Source organism: Mytilus californianus, unplaced genomic scaffold (genome assembly GCF_021869535.1).
Source record: "Mytilus californianus isolate M0D057914Y unplaced genomic scaffold, xbMytCali1.0.p SCAF_6, whole genome shotgun sequence".
In the NCBI taxonomy this organism is placed as follows: Eukaryota; Metazoa; Mollusca; class Bivalvia; order Mytilida; family Mytilidae; genus Mytilus; species Mytilus californianus.
In genome coordinates, this window is record NW_026262712.1 from 31,339,414 (window position 1) to 31,356,590 (window position 17,177).

The 17,177-nt window shown below is 31.3% G+C and overlaps 2 protein-coding genes across 5 annotated transcripts in view; both read right to left on the reverse strand.

Annotated features, from left to right (window-relative positions):
* Window positions 1-825: 825 nt before the first annotated feature.
* Window positions 826-17,177, reverse strand: part of LOC127704796 (toll-like receptor 4) — a 41,392-nt gene continuing 25,040 nt past the window's right edge. For 2 of the 4 annotated variants that reach the window (XM_052209012.1, XM_052209011.1), the window contains one exon: window positions 826-5,007. The gene's annotated coding sequence lies outside the window, so the exon portion shown is untranslated. The remainder of the gene's footprint in view (window positions 5,008-17,177) is intronic. The other 2 variants (XM_052209008.1, XM_052209009.1) reach the window with 2 other exon arrangements.
* LOC127704797 (toll-like receptor 4) lies at window positions 4,532-11,754 on the reverse strand. The gene is made up of 2 exons (XM_052209013.1): window positions 11,655-11,754; window positions 4,532-9,889 (listed from the first exon to the last, which is right to left on the reverse strand). Exons 1-2 carry the CDS (start codon window positions 11,656-11,658, stop codon window positions 7,320-7,322), a joined length of 2,574 nt encoding a protein of 857 aa, XP_052064973.1. The 5' UTR covers window positions 11,659-11,754; the 3' UTR covers window positions 4,532-7,319.

A 17,177-nucleotide genomic window follows, 5' to 3' on the forward strand; every position in this document is an offset into this window, starting at 1 on the left:
GAAGCGTGTTTTACCTTTTTGTTCACTTTTAACAAAATATGCCGTATGGTATCCCAAAGTGATAAATTTATAGCGTATGCTACCATTTTTATATTGAAAAGCATTGTGGATTATTTCTTTTAGACGATTTTTCAATTTCACATGGGGAAGGGTGGTATACAGGGTTGAAAAATCAAAAGTTTTGATAAAATAAATTTCAGCGAATACACTTTGTCTTGTCATGACTGTTCTGACGTCTTCATACTAAATCCGTTGGCTGTGTACTGATTTGTATTTTAGTCTGGAAAGGTTTGTTGATTTATAGTTGTAATCGGCATTTTACTAGCTTTTTGTAACTGCGAGTACTCTGATCTCGGCGCTTGTGCCTATTGTTTTTAAGTAAGTTGTTTTTTAGCCTCGTGCCGATCCTTTGAGTTATTCCTATTGAAACTGATTTATACAACTTTATTTCTTATGTTGTGCTGTTATAGCACTGACCCGGGTTGAGCGCTGAAAAACATATTTAACCCCACCACATTACTTATATGCCTTTCTCAAGTCAGGATCATGTAATCCAGTGGTTATCAATGGTTAATGACTGTCATATTTGCTTTTCCTAAATTGTTTTGTTGTAAATTAGGCCGTTAGTTTTCTCGTTTTAATTGTTTCACATCTTTCATGTCGGGGACGGTTTTAGACGACTTTACGGTATGAGCTTTACTCATTGTTGAAGGCTGTTGACTATAATTACTTCCAACCACTTCATTTGAACTCTGATGGAAAGTTGTCTCGTTGGAATCATACCATATCTCCTTATTGTCATACAGAAAAACTCGAAATCATTCAAATATTAGTTATGTTTTATATAAAATGAGCATACATGATAATGAGATATCCTTTACAAGTATTTATGTATTGATGAAATAAGAAGTACATGTGATCTTTGTATAAATATCCTATTTACAATTACATAGACGAAAATGAAATATTTTATCCCTTAAAACTATGCTTAAGATTTTAAGAAACAAAAAGAAATCATTTATGTTGAATAAAGCACATGTTGACAGTCAACCAAATAAATAAGTTATCTGCAAAAATTTTTCTGCCTTTTCTGTGAAATTTTACGAAAAATGGTTTTTTTTGTTTTTTTTTTATAAACGTCGTCACTCAGAACTGCCATTACGACAGAATGTGGTGTTTGAAGAACATAAAATCGAGAAAATCGACCTTTCCTTTTTTTTTTTTTTTTGAAATTTTGGAAAACACATTTATTTTCAAAATTAACTTTCCTTGTGCAATGTGGTGAACAATGTAAAATTTAAAATTTGCAGAAACAAAATTTCAAATTCTGAGTTTTGTTGTTTTTCCATTAATTTAGGTAACCATGCATTGGTTCTTAGCACAATACAATGCAAGCCATTTGAAGTTCCTGATACTTTATTATGCGTTCTCCGAAGTATTTGTTCACAAATAGAGATTCAGTCAAAAATAAATAACCTTACTGGTGTCAAATGTTAACTTTGAAACAGGGTGATAGCTGGTAATATCACTTTCACTTACAGATATTTTGTATATTAACAATGTAATATGCGAAGATATTTCCGAATGCATCACCAACAATGACAAGTGGCAAAAAATCACAATATTCAACGATTTTCAACTGAATCATCTATTATTATTATTCTCCTTTAAATTAAACGTGTAGATTATTTACAATTAGTTATTATAATTTTCACAATAGTTGCAAAATATTTTCATTAAGGTGGTACATAACACTACACGGAGATTACTCTGTAAAAGTCAGCTGAACGTTTTAATCACGTTCTATTGTTTAGGAAATATTCTTCTCAATGATCAAAATTAGTGTTTGTCAAACTGCTATATATCCACTGAAATATTTCCGATAAAGTGTGTGGTTCAATTTTTTGGAAATTTTTATATTTTCGCAAAGGGTCAAAATAAATATTTTGTCAAAATTTTATGAAAATCAAACGAACCAAATTAAATTTAGTCAAGATGTTTGGTATCACCGTTAAGTAGTTAAAATGTTCTACTAATTGGCAGATTCTATCAAAGGACAAGGTACGATAAGCCCCCGTTTTGGCCCCCTTATTTTCTTATTTTTCAAATTTTGTTTTGGAAAGCTACTTATCATGCTAAAATATTCCCTGAGGTTTGAAGTTTGCTCGTAAGAACTTCAAAACCCCTAATTTCAGCAACTGGGTGAGGTGAGGGGGGTAAACTTTCCGTTATTATTCAGATATTGTAATTATTATTCACTTTGGAGGTGTTCCGTACAACGATTTTTTAGTTTTTAAGTGCCTGCGCCAACGTGACCCAGGAATTTTTTTTAATACAATGTCATTATCACTGTTTTTGCTGTCTAGATCGCCATAATTTTCTCCGGGTCACGTAGGCGCACGCTATTAAATTTTAAGAAACACAGGCCAAAAATCGTAATTTTTCCTTCTTTTGGCGTTTTTGATGCCCTTTTACCCCCCTCACCTCACCTAGTTGCTGAAATTAATGGTTTTGAAGTTCATCCAAACAAACTTCAAACCTAAAGGAATATTTCAACATAAAAAACCTTGGCAATGTGTTCGTTATATCTTGAAATTATTCATTCTTTTTGTCAAGTATCGTCAACATTGCATCCATCTTTCTCAAAATGCTTTATCGCCGCGATGTAGCCTGTTTGTGCTCGTGGGGCGTAAAGCAAAATACAATCATTCAATCAATCAACAAATATTATTGCATACAAACAAATAATTGTTTTTATAAATATATATGACAATAATGATAATACATTTACATGTTAAAATACCTTGCTACCTTTGCTATTTGAAGCTACTCCTGAAACTTTATCTACTTTTCACTGGTAATCACATTCAGTCCGATAAACGGAATTATGCTGACTGCGATGCAATGGTTAAGGTGTTATAACTAATCAAAATTAGGATAGCGAAAGTGATTTGGTTGATCCAAAACAGCGATATATTAAAATACAGTTTAATGACGTGGTATATCATATAGTTTTGCTTTCACAGAAAAGTAATTTAAAGAAACAGGGTATGTTTTCATAATGTTTAGGACATGAACAAATTGGACAGGGTTTTATCCCAAAAGTAAAAAAAAAAAACATAAGAGTTTCGTTCATAGTGTCACACATAATACAAACTTACACGATAAAAAAGAAGTTAAATCAAAGATAATTCTTTACATTTGTAACTATTTCAAACATCAATGGACAAATAAAAAGCTAAACAACTAATACAAAAACAATTCACATACGTTTAAACAAAAATATGCTGAAATTAGAAACACAAATTGTTAACAATTGATTAAAATTAAAAATATCTTTAAATAGCTTTATCTGAAAAGAAATCGTTATTTCACGAATTATTTCTTTTAAGAATTCAAAATTTCTTATTGTTTTCTTTCAATTTTTGTTGGACCAACTGTATAAAAAAAAAATATGCATAAAATTCCATACTATATATTTTAACGTTGATAAGCTATTGACTGTTTCTTCACTTCTTTTGTGTTGAAGGTATCTTGGAGACAGAATATTTCAACATATTTTTTTGGCAAAAATAAATCATTAGGCAGGTTCTTAAAAGTAAATCAAGGAATAGTGGATAATAATTTCAAATGCAAATTAAAAATAAGAGTTTGTGAATAGGCTAGCAAAGTGATTTGCAACAACATAATTAAAAGACCATTCAAATGGTGTTATAAGGCTTCTTAAACATGCATAGAGTTTGGCATTTCTCTTTACATTAGTTATAGGAGTTTTTGTCCATATCCTATTGGATGAACAAAAGTAAAATTGGAGTCAAAAATACGATTGAATACAATTATCTGCCCAATTATATTGATTCTGTAACGTTTGTTTTTAATATGACCAACTTTTTACAAAAAATTACCAGCAACGTATCAGGACCCACCAGCACAATGACAGAACCTACCAGGACATATATAAACTGAGAAAATGCACAATTTTGATAAATTGCGCAGGTTTTTCACAACATAATTATGTCGTGTGGATTTGGGTATAGGAAGTGGACTCCAGGGGCATTTTTGTTTTATTTTTTCAGTTCTAGATTTTCTAAAAATGAGCACATTTGTGTTACGCTACCTGAAACAGTTTAGAGTGTCACATTTTACATTGTTTGCATATGAACCCATAAGAAACAAAATTAAAACATCGCACCTGTTTCCTTCCATTTTTATGCGAGAAAACGTTAATAATCATCATTTTTGTCTTTGTTTACGTACTTTCAATGATCACCAGCACCAGTCAGGACCAAATCACTAGCACAGAGATGTTCTCGCAGGCCAACCTTACCCACCGTAACGGTAATTGTGATTTGAAAGCAACTGAACACAAATTTAAATTAACTTATTTTCAATGTTTTTTTGTTTTTTTTATTTAGTATTTTCTGAATAGGAAAGTAATCTTTTAAAACTGGACACCAATCACCTATAATTCATCAAGCCTTTCTTGAGAGTAGATACACCGGACCGTAGTTAGGAAAATCAAACAAATATACAAATGTATGTTATATTTTATGTAACATGAGCATACATGATAATAAGATAATGTTACAGATATATATATATATAATATGAACTTGTTAAAATTAGTTGTTTAACATTAGGAAATACGGAAGACTTAAATATTTTTCAAAGACAGCTTTTTTTGTGAACAGTTTAGAACTAGCAGAAATACATACCTCAAAATTTTACGTTATCTAGTTTTGTTGTACTTCAACAAGAAAATGCAAGCCATTTGAAATAGTTTATACCAAACAACTTATGTATTATCCATATTATCTGAAGTGCTAGTCTGCAAATGGATGTTCAATAAAGTATAACTTTCCTGCTGTCAAATTTCAACTGTAAACCAAGGTGATTGCTGATAATTAAAAAAAAATCTCACATGTCCTGGAAACACACACAATACATGCACATTTTTTTAAGAGTCACCAACGTTTTCTAAATAATAATTTTGCTTAGGGTTACTACCTATTGGAAAAAGTATATAACAAATTTAGTAAACACCATCTAAATATTCTAAATAGACGTATTTACACTTGTATGCAAATTTGTCCGCCATTACGTAAAATCATACAGGTTCCCGTAAACTTTGACATCACAATTCAAAACATTTGACGTCACACTTAAAAAGTGATTGTTTCTTGACGTCAGAAGGTTATTCGGAAATAGATCTACGGTCATTCGGGGACAAAATTCAGCTGAATACCAAAAAGCGTAAATACGTTTATTATATGGGTCTTGAGTCATGTTGACAGCTTTGGATATATCAAGGTTTATCATATGCAACTGGAAGAAATAACTTATTTACTTTTAAATTCATGGCGTTCTTTATAACAGTGGCACTTCATCTTCCCTTTCAGTTTGAGAAATAAAACAATTAAAAAAGCATTGTATACATTAGGGTCTTTATTTAAAGACAACGGAAATAAATAGGAGAATAGGTGTCTTCCTGATCCACTTGCACACATTTCAAACATTACTGAATATGTATTATGAAAGATGTTTCCGATTGTATCACCCAATCATAAGTGGCAAAATATCCCAATATAGAAAATTTTTAAACCGACTTCTCCACTCCATACAACTATTATCCTACTAATATTTAATCTATACTTTTCACAAAATATCTTATCTTTTTCAAAAACGATTGTTATTGCTATATTATATTATTCCATTATCGATTAACATGTTAACAATTGTTCCATTATTCGTCAAATTAAATACGCATTCAAATTATTCCTTTGTTACTCTAAAATATCCTTTGCATTGGTATCGTATTACGTATTGTTTTAATCTATACATGAATTAAACTGAAGGAATAGTTATAAGGTAAATGTTTAACAAAACAGCTTTTGGTAAATGATCATAAAACAAAAATAAAAACACATCTATACATGGTCATTCATACCTTCTACAGTTATAGCTGGTGATAATTGTTTTCGAAAATGGTAACATATCTTAAAAGAAAACGTATCGACTTTTAACTGCTAACTTACTTTAGTCAGGTGTAACGAATTTTGCTGGTTAAAGGTAAAAGAACTAATTAAAATTTACCACACTGTGTTGTTTTTTTTTTTTTGGTAAAAAAAATCGCTCCCAACGGAAAATCTAAAATAGGGATATCTTTGATACAAAACGATTGATCGATACTGGTACAGCAATACAATATTTTGTAACTTCACATTTTAAATCATAAAGTTCTGCTGTCTAAGAAAAGTACATGTATTGAAATAAAAGTGTTGGTTTTCATAATATTTTTAACATAAAAATATTGAATATTTTATACTTCAATTGTAAGAAAATACTAATGTTTTTTTTACAATGTCACATTTTAGACAAAATAAGACGTTAAAAAAACAATAAAAACACAACAAATCTCTGCATTGGTACCTATTTCAAACATCATTGGAGTAAGAAAGAAATTAAACAATCAAGATAATAAACGATTCAAAACAATCAAAACAAAAGTATGCTAAAATTAGAATTACAAATTCTTGAAAATACGCTTTTCCTTTTATAATATCATTATTTAACGCATAGCTCTTTTTAATAATTAAAAATTTCATTCTATTTTCCACCAATTTTCAAATACCAGTTCTATAAGATTTATCTAACGTGAAGACTGCTTGTCAACTGTCACTTCACTCTAGGCATAGGATGGTATGTCCATATTTTTACCGGGCATTAATATACATTTATACATCATACATTGCTATAAAAAATAATCAATAAAACAATACCAATAAAAGTACATTCATAATTTGTAATCAAGCGTCAGTAGGTCATACTGTAGATATCTTGTTATTATACTAAGATTCATCTAGTATATAGCACAGCAGGTGGTTCACGTGATATACAAACTTATTTTAATATCTGCCTAATTGTTTTGAACAAATGAAATCATCATATATAACCAACATATATGATGGAGAAAAACGAAAGTTTGGTTAGTCTCTTATTCTAATTTAAACTCTACGCGGTTCTTTAGAGCACTCTGTATATTACGTTTTAAAAACATATATTTGGTTAGTATGGCGAAATTATAACACAAATGGTTAACTTTCTAGAAAAGGAAATCCGTAATTCATATTTGCTAAAGCAATAATAGTTGATCTATTTCAGAAGAACCTTTAAACTTATTACATATTGTTGACAAAACATCTAATGTAACACACTTAATAAGCCAAATGCATGCCGGAAGTCCTTGTATATAATTAACGATACGTAGCGTCAAACATAGAAAAGATGAACATATTTAAAAAAGATGAACATATTTACATTTAGGATTTGATTGTCTTTTGAAGCTGTTCCCAAAAGACAACATCGCCGTACTCATCATTTGGATACTCAATATATGATTGACAATGAACCAGTTCCAGTACTTTAAGTGGAAGATCGCAAGCAGACATTTGCTCGTAAAATACTAGGAAAAGGATGTTCTCACAATTGCGTTCATAGATACTCTCCATTTTAGCCATATTATATTCGAACATACACCAGTACGAAGCTAAATAATTTGCAGACATTATGACAATAGTTTTCCGACTGTTATGAATTGCGGATGTGATATTAGTGGCGATGTCATTTCCGGGTAGGAAATTCCGCCTATGCAAGCACAACTGAATTCCACCATGTTTCTCTAGATTATTGAGAAGTTTGTGGTGGACAAATGTGTCATCCGCATTTGCATATGACACGAAAGCATCATACATGTATAGTCGTTCATCTTTGTTGTCTGATTTATGTTCGGGGTCATGCCATTTGACCTTGACCATGTAGTAAAGATAGCGTAGTTTCCATCTGTATCTGTAAACAATACCACCACAAAGAATAAAAATAAACATAAATATTCCTGTCGTTACTCCAATTATTAAACCTTCATATGACATACATTCCTTTTGTATGGTTTCGTAAACTTCTCTTGGGTTTCGAAAAAGACTGATGGTGTTTTTTGATGTTTTACATTCGTATTTCTCCAAAAGATGAAAATTAGTTGGTGTGTTTACTATCCATTTGACGAAAGACAGAGAATCACAATTGCATACAAGATTATTTCCACCGAGATCAATAGTGAGATTTTTATTCTCTTTGGCAATCGAGTCCAACTCGTTCATGGCATACTGACTCAGTGTTGATATTCTATTATTCCTTACATTCAAAAACATGAGATTTCTCATATGAGATATTTTAAAGTTGATACCATCAATCATATTTTCACTGAGGTCTAATCTTTCTAAATTGTGTTGCTCTTTAAATAAAAGATTTGGTATATTTGCTATTTTATTTTTTGAAAGATTAATGTACTTGACGTTATAGAGGTTCTGAAATATTTCTCCGTCGACATCCGTTGGTAGAACGAGACCTAAAAGATTGTTTTGAAGCAGTAAGCATCTTAAATTGATGAAATCTGGACTGAAAAATTTCTTTGAAATATTAGAACAAAAGTTTGCCGAGAGGTCTAAATCAGTCAATTTTTTTATATTCGTTACTGGACCTGTCCATGTATGCAAGACATTATCACTTAGACTTAAATATTTTAACTCATTTGCAATGAAACCTAATTTGGGTATTTCATATTTCAGGTAGTTGGACCTAAATAAAACTTTTTTCAGTTTTCCTGGCACAGGAACAAATGCAGATTTATTTTTCCACTTTTCAAACAATGGAATTTCATCAAAAAACAAGTTGTTTATTGAATTAATTGTAACAGTCTCGTCTCTAAGAGGACATTCCTCTACGTAGGAGTCGAACACATCATGAGGAGAAAAATTATCCGAAATTTCTAGTGATGTAATTGGCAGATCCTTAAGATTAAGCACATATTCTCCGAAAGAAAAAATGTTGTCGCCTACATCCACACTTGTTAAGGACTGAGGCCAATATCGTACTGCATCGGATTCTATTCTCTGAATACGGTTTCCAGCGGCTTCGAATCTTACAAGTGATGTATTTTTTAAATTCCAAATTTGAGAAGTTTTCAGTACTGTAGGCATTCCGAAAATACTATGAATATTGTTTACTTTAAGGATTTTAACTGCCGAGTGTTGCAAATCAGTGGTTATATTTTCAAGCGTTTCGAATCTCAAACATGTATTTAAAGACACATCAAGTTCGAATATATTTCTTAATATCTCAAACGTTCCTTTGAAAATATGTTGTATCTTGCATTTGGATAAATTTAAATGAGTTATTTGAGGCAAGAACAAAAATGTTTTCTCTGTTAGTATAGTCATTTTGCAATTTCCTGTAATACCAGATAGATCTATACCTGTTAGTTTTTTTAAATTTGAAAATTTCTCATCGAGAATTGCAATTTTGTCTGCAACATAATCTATTGACAGTAATTCTAGTGACCGAAGTTTCCATAAATCTGGCACAAATGAGGTGTTGACATTTCCTTTTAAATTCAAGCTTTTCAAGTTCTCCAGAAAATAAAAAGCTGAAATTTCAAACGACTTATTTTCATATTTCAAATCATTATTGCTGAGATTCAACGAGATCAAATTTTGGAGTCCTTTGAACGAGATTTTTCTTAAATGGCTTATTCTATTAAAAGACAAATCCAAAGTTTTTAGTAAAGAACTGTCTTCAAAAATCCCATCTTCTATTCTACTGATATTATTGTTTTGGAGAAACAAGTTCTGAAGATTGTGTGGTAGCTTAGGTATACGAAGTAGATCTTTTCCTGAACAATCCGCTATAAGATTTCCTGAATCTGGAGCGTTTTTGCATAGACAAGAACTAGCGAAGTAACATGCTTTCCATTCCTTTATCTCATGGAATATTGCATGTTTGCAACTAATAAGTAATACAAAAGCAGTAACTAGGATGAAAGGATGGTTGATGTTCCCTGCAGATAAAATATGCAGTTATTATATTTCAGACTGACTTAGAAATGAAATGCAATTCGCCATTTCCGAATCTAATGCATCCTGGGTAATATATTCAAAAGTGTGCACCAAAACATCCTGATTGGTTAAAAATGTCATAAAAACAATGGAAATTTAACCAATGACGTGACGTTATTTTCATTTTGGGGTACGAACAATGAAATTACCCATGGTTCTTTATATTCTGAAACGGCCAATTGCTTAATGATTGGAAATACATTATAAGCTGAAAACTTATTCACTGAAAATTAGCAAGATAAACTAAATCATTCATGGAGTTTGTGCTTATGAGATAATTTCCCACCTTGCTGTTGTTATTTTTTTTTTCATTTCAGTTAAAATACCTCATCAAAGATACCAGGCTTATAATTGGTTACCATAGACGTGCGCTTCGTCTGTATAAGACTCATTAGTGACACTCGAATCAAAAGTAGCAAAATCAGATACAAAGTTGAAGAGCATAACAAATCAAAATTCCGAAAAGTTGTGTCTTATACGAATATGGAAATATATTAAAGGGTTAGAAAATCCAAATATTTTGAGAAATTCGACATTTTTTAAACGCTAGATTTACAGAAAAAGAACACACTAATGATATTTCAAATTAATTAAGTGTTGACAACTTGGCAGGTGATATACTCGGTGGGGAAACGTTCACACGCAGTGGCATCGAACCAATCTCGAATCTCGGAAGTGTTTTTGATCTATGTCCTAGTACATTGTCTGTAGGGAATTTTCTGTTGCTGTCAGATCTTTAATAGGCGATGTTCATTTTATTATAATCTTTTTTCTAGAGTCGGTGCCATTTAGAGCGTGACAAACTGTATAGTTACTTGTCTGTCATTTGTTGACCTCTAGATATCCTTTGTTATTGGGTTGCTGTCTCAAGAATACATTTTATTTGCATCCATTTAGTAGATGTCGACATGCCGTCTTTAATTGCAGTTGTCAAAACTTAATAGCGCGGGTTTATACAGTTGTGGACGAATCATACAAAGACAACTAAAATGTCAAAACCAAATTAATTAAATTCCTATTTGGACATGCCGTCTTTAATTGCAGTTGTCAAAACTTAATAGCGCGGGTTTATACAGTTGTGAATCAATCATACAAAGACAAATAAAATGTCAAAACCAAATTAATTAAATTCCTATTTGGACAATACAAATAATATTTAGAACCGACAGTCATTGACTAGGTATCAGACTACAAAAGACACCAAACATATTCATTTTAAAATTAGATTAAAGGTGTTTTGTGAGTATTGCACTGTACCTTTTTGTGGCCGAGCACATTTAATTTTACTAACTTCTGCATAACCGAGTATCTTTGTGCTTCGTAATTATCGATGTGCCCAGCTAAAATAGTTTTTTGGGTATTAACCTTAACCAAATTGTTTTGTGTGTTTCTTTGATGCGGAGTTAAACTAATTATGAAAGTTCTCAACTGAATCTGAGTGTATGAAAGTACTAACTTGTATGTGAGTGTATTAAAGTACTCACTTGCATCTAAGTGTATGAAGGTACACACCTGTATCTGAGAGTATGACAGCACTCGTTTGTATCTGATTGCTTCTTGAGTATTCCGTTTTTAATATTGATCTCAATTGAATAAAGTTACGGCATTGAATACCAGCATTAGTTATATTCAATTGTTTCATACGAAATTAGTGAAGTCTTTCTCACCATGATATGATTTTCTGAAAATAAACAAGTAAATACTTACACATGTTACCAGCATCCAAAGAATAACAAAATAAGACGCACAATTCTATAGTTAATATAAAGTTACCAAACCCGGAACAAGATGTTTAACTTAATATATTATATAAAATGATTGGTCATGAATTTTCCACAGTTTAAAGTTCACAAACACTATTAAATAATGCGTATATAAAATGTTATTTATAATCTAAAAATAAATATAAGTTGTAGCCTTCTCATATCTAAGTGACGTTAGTTACGAGGATTTGAGATGACTGCATCTGATTTGCATAGAAGAAAAAGATAATTAATTATCTTGTCTCTTGTTCTAAACAGAACAATTGATATTGAAACAATAGGAATAGTGTCATTATCTCAAATTTCATGATGCAGTAACACTTTCAGAAGATGTTTTATAATTACAGATTAGGAATGAAATATTAATTGTTTCTATTTTATCGGCAACTTGATACATTACCACTGCTTTGTATGGCAATATGAATCGCAGTACCACTAGTAGCCTGCCTTTATCGGGTTAAATTGCCAAAAGCTGAATGTTTTCTGATATATGATAACAATTCTATGTAAATATGAACTGTATAAACTTAGTAGACAATTGTCTTTATCTTATTGAAAACAGTATGTTTACCTATAGATGTATTTTGTCGTTCAGTTGCTGTATCAGGTACGCATACCATATTTATCATATTAGTCATATATATAGAAATCAACATGCCGCCTCCAATCGTAGTTGTCTAAATTCAATCGCTCGGTTAAGACAGTTGTGAATTTTTTACAAAATCAAGGAAAAATATATCGTCAACATCAAGTACCTTGTAATGAAAAAAAAAACATTTATAAACAACTACTGTCAATACAAGTATAACTAATTTTAAAAGAAGTCAATCGGATGCATCATGAACTATGCACATCTCGATATTCATTTATCGCCAGGTTAACTTCTGTTTGAACAAAAGATAAGAAGTAAGAAAGTATAAAAAGAGAGCAACGAAGCTGTTGGTAGCTGGACTGTACATGTTTTTATTACTGCGTGTTTTACTTTTACACAATATGATCTTATCATGTAAAGGGCGTGTGACTGTGGACTGATTTAGAAATACAACATTTTGAAACCTTACGCATCTGCCATTTTGAGAACCTCTTGTTTTATCGTCAAAGTATTTCTCAAAAACATGTTTTTCTAGGACCAAAACCGGCCCTTAAATACCCCTTTCCTATGGTTTAAAAAAATATAATAAACTGGAAATTTCATATTAGAAAAGAAGTTTTAAGGCCTAGGGATAAATGTTTAACAGGATCGTTTCATTTGAATTTTTTTTACATGATCGTAATGTTTATTGATTTTAATTACAGCTAAAAAGGCGTACACGATGGGTCCGTTAGTCCGACAGCAAAAAAGTCCAACAGTTCTTTGTTTCATTGGTTTAACAAGTCATTCTGTAAATGCGTTTCCAAGGTCAAGAGCCTGTAATTGGGTATGGTTGTTGTCTGATACATACGTTTTCTGTTTATTGTTTTTGAATTTACAGCAAGCCGTTGGTTTACTTGTTATAATTGTTTTCACAATTATTATGACGGAACTTTTTAAAGTGTACCGTATGGTATTGATTTTGGTTATTTTTGAAGGCCAGACGGTGATGTAAAGATGCTAACATCTACGTCCCTTGGTCTTTTTTCAATAGTTGTCTTATTGCCAATCGTCATTCAAAATTTAAATAGAAATAATCTTTAAACCAACACATCAGTGTACAATATTTGCATGAAAGGATGCAGTTAGTTGAATTATTATTCATTTCAAAATGTGAAGGCATTGTTGAATTTAACTGAAAGAATAATAAAATCTGCAAGTGATAAAACACGAATAAAGTTCGTATTCTAGATATAATTTGTGTTTAAGTCGTATTGTTTGGGGGTTTTTTTGTCGAGCGAGGGAGATTGATTTATAAATTTTAAACGGCGATCATTTAGCTAGTTTTCAACCCAGGTTTAACCGACAATTTAAAAAAAATACCAATACCTTGTTAAACATGTTAAAGGGAAAAGACGATTGTTTTATCCATGCCGTTCGTTAATATAGTGGAGCGCCGATTTTGTTAGATTTTGTGGACTTCTCCTGTTTTGAATTTACCTTGACGATCTGTATTTTTGGTAATACTTTTCAATCATTTGCAGGGTTTTAAGCCCCTTTTTCTTTCATTTTTTACTTTTTCATCAATTACAATTATGTTTTTAAACGTGTAATGTAGTCGTCTGATTTGTATCAGTGAAAGAATAAAAATCAAACCTATATATTGATTACCGGCCCGTATTACATATTTAAGCATATATTTGTATATCTCACCTGGTAATACTATTGATTAAACTTGTTGTACTCTAACTAATTTTGAATTCGGGATAAAGACGTCGTTCATATTCTATTACAAGTTAACCATTTGCATTATAACTATTTTTCTTTTATAATTACAGGAGAAAAAAACATATTTAATGACAAGCGATACAATGAAATCTGTTAAATCACCCACCTTGGATCTGTTTTAAAACGGTTTTAGTCACGCGTTAAATCGATATTTAGATCTAATATATATAACCTGTTCAAGGACGGAGTGTAAAGTCATTGTGTAATCAATTGTTGTTTCCACTTCAATGGAGTTTTATAAGTGACTGTATATATATGTATGATATCAAAAGTACAGACATCTTAATCATAACACGCTCGAACTTCTGGATAGGTTTTCCTCATTCATGCCTTATGTATTTTTATAAACCATTTTTTTTCTTCGTCCTTTATTTCTTTACACATTGCCCTATTATTTTTATTTCTTTATTATTCATTTTTTTTTATGCTTTATTTCGTTACTCCTTATTCTCAATAAGTTCAACTCCGTCAAGTCATTATTCCATTTGTAGCATGCACAAAAATTTCTGCTTAATCTAAAACACATAAATGGTGCGGAGTTGTATAGTTAAATTAAAGGCTTCTTATAACTGGTGATTAGACTACTTATAATTAACAAACAGAAAAAATAAAAATGTACAGTATTTGAAATGTACATTTATCACCGATCGAGTACAGTTGTGAAATTGTCAATCAATCTTTATAAGAATTTGTCTTAATTCTGAAAAATCAAACATTCTAGAAAAGTTAACGTATCAATGTTTGTTGACAAATCAGCAACGGCTTGGTGGGTTTAGTTGTCCTGCGAGAGAACGTTCTGTGCTGGTGATTCGGTCCTGACTGGTGCTGGTTGGGCCTGATTCTGTACTGGTGGCTTTTTTAAAATTGTATCAGAACGGCAATAAAACAACCGCTCTGTTGCTTAATTTTTCTCTTATACGTCTTACGTACCATGCTAGGAATATTACAACAATTTTTTTATTGCAAAAGTCGTGCAAATTCGCCAAACGAAACTGTTCTGTCGACGTGTTGGCGATATAGTTAAACGGTCCTGGTTCTGTGCACATATGTCCTGGTTCTGTGCCTTTATATTTTAGTTAAAAGTGGCAAATATTCAAGATCATTGATGCAGAAAATGTGTGTAATTGATAGAAAATATACCTAGCATATATTTGGTGGATATTTCCTTTGAAGAAAAGTCTCTTTTGTTTGAATTTGATTTTTGAGAGGAGGTGCAAGATCTTTTTTGTTGAGGTGTTTTATGCATTTTTTTACTTTTGTTAACTGTTATTTTGAAGATATATGTGTTGTTAACTGTTATTGACTAATTAGCTGTTATCTGTTTTCTTAAAACTGACATTGTTGTGAACTGTTATCATGAAGAAAAAAAATACTTCTGTTTACTGTTGTTTTTTTTTTTGTTTTTTTAATTCACTGTTATCTGTTTTCTCATTTAAGATTATTTAAAATGCTGTTATCGGTTATCAATATTTTAAATTTATTGTAATCTGATTTGAGCAAAATAATAAAAATATTGATCTGTTAATAGAACCCCTCTTGCCCCTTTTGAGATAAGACAATATGGATATGATTTGCAGGATTACGATCCTTTTGCATGACCATCAAAATACGGTGTAAAATATCCAATTCCTATATAAAAAACATTATGGGGTATGTTTGCCTATGGACACATTTCTATTAGAACCAAATGAAGTGGAAGTTAACAACTAAACGTCACCGTACGACCTTCAACAATGACCCTAAAAATCAAAATGTAAAATATTTTGCATAAAAATGGAGAACATAAATGTAGAGTAAAGTTGTTTTTTTTTCTAATAATTGAGAATGGAAATAGGGAATATTTCAAAGAGACGACAACTCGACCAAAGAGAAGAAAACACCCGACGGCCACCAATGGGTCTTCAACACAGCGAGAAAATCTCGCACCCGGAGTTGGGCTTTAGCTGTCCCCTACACAAAATGTATACTAGTTCAATGGACGTCACACTATAACATATAAACTAATATTAAAAACAACAGACAAGACTAACAAAGGTCAGAGGCTCCTAACTTTGAACAGGCGCAAAATGTGTCGTGCTTAAACATGTTTTGTGAGATCTCTACCCTCCCCTATACCTCTATCCAATGTAGAATAAACTAACACACAGCAATGCGCACAGTAAAACACAGCTTAACAGAAGTCCGAGTCCGTGTCAAAATAGGTAACTAAAGAAACTAAGCAAATTGAAAATGATACATAAATTAACAAGGGACTACTAGCAGTTACACCCATGCCAGCTCCAGACCTAAACTAAACTGATTGAAAGATTAAGTCTTCATCATATGAAAATCAAGCATAACCGAGGTTGATTACGGCAAACTATCATGTGAGTTCAGATAATGAAGTCAGTGTAGCCTTAGCATCCTGGCTATTGTTTCTCTGGCAAATTTGTCCGATACAGTAGATGCTTTTTCTTTTTATTCAACCAAATGAATCTCAGCCTTGTTTTTTTAAATGCAATTATTAAAAAATGCCTTGAACGTGAAATATGTACTAGACTGTCTCTTTACGATAAGATAATTCGCAATCCCCCCCCCATAAAAAAAATGTCAACTGAAAGAAATACTATGCAAAAATCTAGAAATCGACAGATAATAATTTCATTTAAAAAAAAATACTCTCTTGTATTCGAAGTTTTTGCAGTTTTGTTTTGTCTAAATAAATTGACACACAAAATGAATATAGTATTGTGGAATTTTTTAACTTAAAATGTTCGATACATTAGTAACATTAAAATAAAAGCTACTTATTAGCTTCCACATGCCCTTTATAATGTCTGATGTATACATAGTTATGACAATAATTGTTGTGAGCACAATATTTACTGCACAGTTTTAAAGTTCTGCTAAATCAAAAATAAAATGTGAACTAAAGTTTTGCGAAATTTGTTTGATGATTACCGATTGTAATTTTAATCTGATAGAACATGTTTTATCCATTCGTTGAAAATGCGGCTTTGAACTAGCTTTCAGTAGCTTCGAGTACTCCTGGTTCAATGATTTGTGTCTTTATGTTATTATTTTGTGTGCTTAGTTGTCTACTCCTTGGTCGGGTTGTTGTCTCTTTGA